Source organism: Oratosquilla oratoria, chromosome 7 (assembly GCF_046742065.1).
Source record: "Oratosquilla oratoria isolate Oo_2021 chromosome 7, ASM4674206v1, whole genome shotgun sequence".
Classification (NCBI taxonomy): Eukaryota; Metazoa; Arthropoda; class Malacostraca; order Stomatopoda; family Squillidae; genus Oratosquilla; species Oratosquilla oratoria.
The window spans coordinates 29,923,937-29,927,954 of record NC_134783.1 but is presented as its reverse complement, the minus strand read 5'-3'; the positions used below and the strand labels follow the sequence as shown (position 1 = coordinate 29,927,954).

The window sequence follows — 4,018 nt, the reverse complement described above, 5'->3', positions numbered from 1 at the left end:
TTTGCACAAACTGATGCCTCATCCAATTTGCTCCAGATATCTACCACTCTGTGTGGAAAATTATCTTTTTAAATCTCTTCTATAACTATCCTTTTTGAGTTTCTTTTCATGTCCTCTTGTTTTTCTTTTATTCCATTTTAACAAATCTTTTCTGCTGAGGATTTCCATCTCTTTCATAATTCTGTAAATGGCCAGTTGATCCCCTCTTTCTTTTCTTTCTTGTAGGGTTGGTAGTTCAAGTTTGGACAATCTTTGTGTGTGCGTGTATGTGTGTGTGTGTGTGTGTGTGTGTGTGTGCGTGCGTGTGTGTGTGTGCGTCTATGTATACACATATATGCTACGAGTATGTTGTTGCAATCTTCTTGGAAACTGAAAACCATAACAAAATCTAGATATCTGCAAAGATTCTAGGTAGAACAGAGCTCAACCATTCATGTTATAAACATTTTTCTTTGTTACATACGAAAGTGAAACAACTTGGACAAGATGTTTAAGCGCCTTGGTTTCCACGATCCGCATCTATAGACTCGTTTTTTCAATAAATCATAAAGAAAACAAATAGAAATATATCTATCTTTATTATAAAAAATCACCACTAACATATAAATAAATCTACCTAATGCCTGTCATTTATTTATGCTGTGATACCTGTCATTTATTTATGCTGTAATACCCGCCATTTATTTATGCTGTAATGCCATTTATTTGATTCTATTTACTCATAAATTATTTCTTATTTATTTATTCATTTATTTATTTATCATTTATCTGTTTATTTCTATTATTTATCTATTAATCATTTATTATAAACTAGTATTATTTACCAATTTGTTTATTATTCATAATGGTTTATTGATTAATTCAATTTATATATACATATACATATATATATATATATATATATATATATATATATATATATATATATATATATATATATATATATATATTCTATTTATTTTTATTTTTACATCCGTCCCAGTTATGGACCAAAAGGTCTCCTACCGGCATGGTCTTCATTTGTAGTCCTTTATAATCCCTTTGTTTAAAGTTTAAACCGCTGATGGAGGGGGAGTTACACCAAATGTCATTTTCTTTGTAGAGCAGCACGGCGCTACGAAGCTGATGACGATGTAGAAGGCGCCATAGAGGACGAGGAAGGAACCCGTGGCGAGGAAGGTTTCTGCTCCCCCGAGCCACTGGTAGAGGAAGCCGCCGGTGACGCCAGCAAGGGCGCTCCCTGAAGTGTAAACATCCAGTATGAATAATATCACTCGTCCCGTCTTTCGTTCTTCTACCTGGAGACCGCACTACCTTCAGATCGTTCCCAGAACTCTCCTCTTTCATGAACTTTCGCAAAATCCTCCCCATGACCAATAGGTTCTTTGAAATATAAATCTATTTGGTGTAGCCTGAAAACTGTTTATTCTAAAGAATTCGAAGGTGTAGTCTCTTTGTGGCATTCTGACATTGTTGGGTTCCTCTCTTAAGAATAATGCGCTCTGACTCATGCAGATCTTCATTCTGCACAGCAACATTAAAAGAAATAAGATCGTGAGACATTCTTTTCATTTGGAGAGAAATTATGTTTGAGAATAGAAAAAATTAGTTTCGAAGCTAGATAGACCTTTCATATGAGACTATATCCAAGAGTCTCTTATGATCAAAGAAAGTCTCCTGTCTCATCTGCAACCTCATGATTACCCATCTGACTACAATGAGGTCACGACCCTGAGGCTACTGCTTGGACTTACCTCCATATTGCACAGCTTTAATGACGGCTAGCATAGTAGTCATTGTCCCCTCAGGAGCCAGTTGGGCGGCCTGGTATGTGAGAGCCGACTTGTAGAGTCCGAACTGGAGGCCATGCAGGAGCTCGATTGGAAGGAAGAACCACGGGTTCGTGACCGGGTAGTAGAGAAGAAGCCGGAGGGCGTGAGCCCCGGTGACCAGCACCAGGGACCAAGTGATGCCCATTTTGAGGATGATGTCTCCTGCGGGAGAGAAGAGGGCGTGGAGATCAGGTGCTCATAAGAACATAATAATGAAGGGGACTGAAAGAGACCATAAGGCCTACACTAGGCAGTTTCATGTTTATTACCACCTGTCATCCCCATCCATAGAGTTGTCTAACCTTTTCTTAAGACAACCGATAGCTTCAGCGCTCACTACATGGTTATTAAGTCTACTCCATTCGTTGACCACCCTATTAGTAAACCAATTCCTTCCTATTTCCTTCTTAAATCTAAATTTGTCCAATTTAAATCCATTACTGCGAATCCAGCCCTGTTGTCTTAAAACGATGACTTTCTTTGCGTCACCCTTGTTAAAGCCTTTGATCCACTTGAACACATCTATTAGATCATCCCGCACTCTGCATCCTTTCAGTGTGTAAGCTACGGTGCCTAAGCCTTTCTTCGTAAGGTAAATTTTTGAGCCCATGTACCATTTTGGTCATTCTCCTCTGTATTTATTCTAGTAAACTGATGTCCATTCTATAAGACAGAGACCAAAACTGTACCGCATAGTCAAGGATAGGTCTAACTAACGCTAGATAGAGTTTGATAATTACCTCTGCACTTCTATTCGTAACCGTCATAGCAATGAAACCTAGTGCTCTGTTTGCTTTATTCTTGGTACTAATGCACTGTTTCCTGGATTTGAGTTCAGAACTCACTCGAACCCTCAAGTCTTTCTCGTACTTAGTTTTCTCTAAAAAACGTTTTATCTAAGCTATATATGTTTTCGGGGTTGTGTAGCCGTTTAACACGCTGCACTTTCACAATAGCCCTGGAATGCCAGATGCCTCCAACTCTACGCCTCGGAAGGATTCTACATACAACAGAAACACCTCCTTTATTCCTGATCTTATCTAGCACATCCCGGAAGCGTGCAAACATTTTCTCACTCCTTAACTTACCTATGTCGTTCCCACTAGTACTCAAGCAAACTATAGGTTTCACACTTTCCTCGACAATACACTCTTCTATCATGTCTCTAACATCACCTACCCCCACCCCGGGGAAATACATCTGGGTCATATGCTTCTTATCTTTGTCACAGAAAGTCCTATCTAAATATCTCACCTAGCTACCCCCTACAACCAAAATCTTAGCTGTGGGCAGGGGTCTCCGTGTTTTGTGTCACTGTTTCCCACCCAGGTTCCAAACATGGTTTGTCATCCATGTTTTGGGCCTTTGAACAAAGAACTCGATTCTCCTCTTTAAGGCCCTCTACAGTCCTCTCTGAGGCTACAATTCTTCTACGTAGAAATTGTACCTCTTTGGCGCTGATTACAGAAACAAAACCACTCGCCATTTCACTGTTTGAAGCAGGCATGAGAGGGGGAAGAGGGAGAGAGAGAAAGAAGAGGAGAGGGAGAGATAGAGAGAAGGGGAGAGAGAGAGAAAGAAGGAGAGAGAGAGAGAGAGAGAGAGAGAGAGAGAGAGAGAGAGAGAGAGAGAGAGAGAGAGAGAGAGAGAGAGAGAGAGAGAGAGAGAGAGAGGGGGAATAGAAAAAGAAAGGGAGAGAGAGGTGGGGAGAGAGGGAGAGAAAGGAGGGGAGAAAGCGAGGGAGTTACATGGCCAAACGAATAGCATCAGATCAATTGGTCCTTACAAGGCTGTTCTGGCACGTTTGAGAGGAAAGAGGGGAGAAGGGGAAGGGCAACTGACTAAGGCAAGGAGGAAATGGGAAAAGTCCAAGTTGGGGGGGGGGGGGTACTGGGGTGAAGGGGCAGAGGGGTAGAGGGGTGGGTGAGTTTATGCCCGTCCCCGCGATGGGGGTGAAGGGAGAGGGGATTGATGGGTGTTTCAGCTCATGGGTACACTCCGTCAATTCCCCCCCTTTCTAATTTCCACCATTTAATCCTACTAGGAACTAATATTATTCCATTCAGCGACCATAAACTATGGATTAGATATATAGAAAGGAAGACTGAGAGAGATGAGCACAGCACAGTGCAAAATTGAAGGAAGGGCTTATTGAAAGGAGGTGTTGTATGTCGGCAGACAGAGAG

General features: G+C 41.2%; 1 protein-coding gene across 1 annotated transcript in view; it reads right to left on the bottom strand.

Annotated features, from left to right (window-relative positions):
• Window positions 1-946: 946 nt before the first annotated feature.
• LOC143027018 (major facilitator superfamily domain-containing protein 6-like) overlaps window positions 947-4,018 on the bottom strand; it is a 17,903-nt gene continuing 14,831 nt past the window's right edge. Inside the window, exons 6-7 of the mRNA XM_076187854.1 lie at window positions 1,755-1,994; window positions 947-1,240 (exon numbers count right to left, since the gene is read on the bottom strand). Coding sequence (XP_076043969.1) covers window positions 1,053-1,240; window positions 1,755-1,994 — 428 coding nt within the window. The 3' untranslated portion in view covers window positions 947-1,052. The remainder of the gene's footprint in view (window positions 1,241-1,754; window positions 1,995-4,018) is intronic.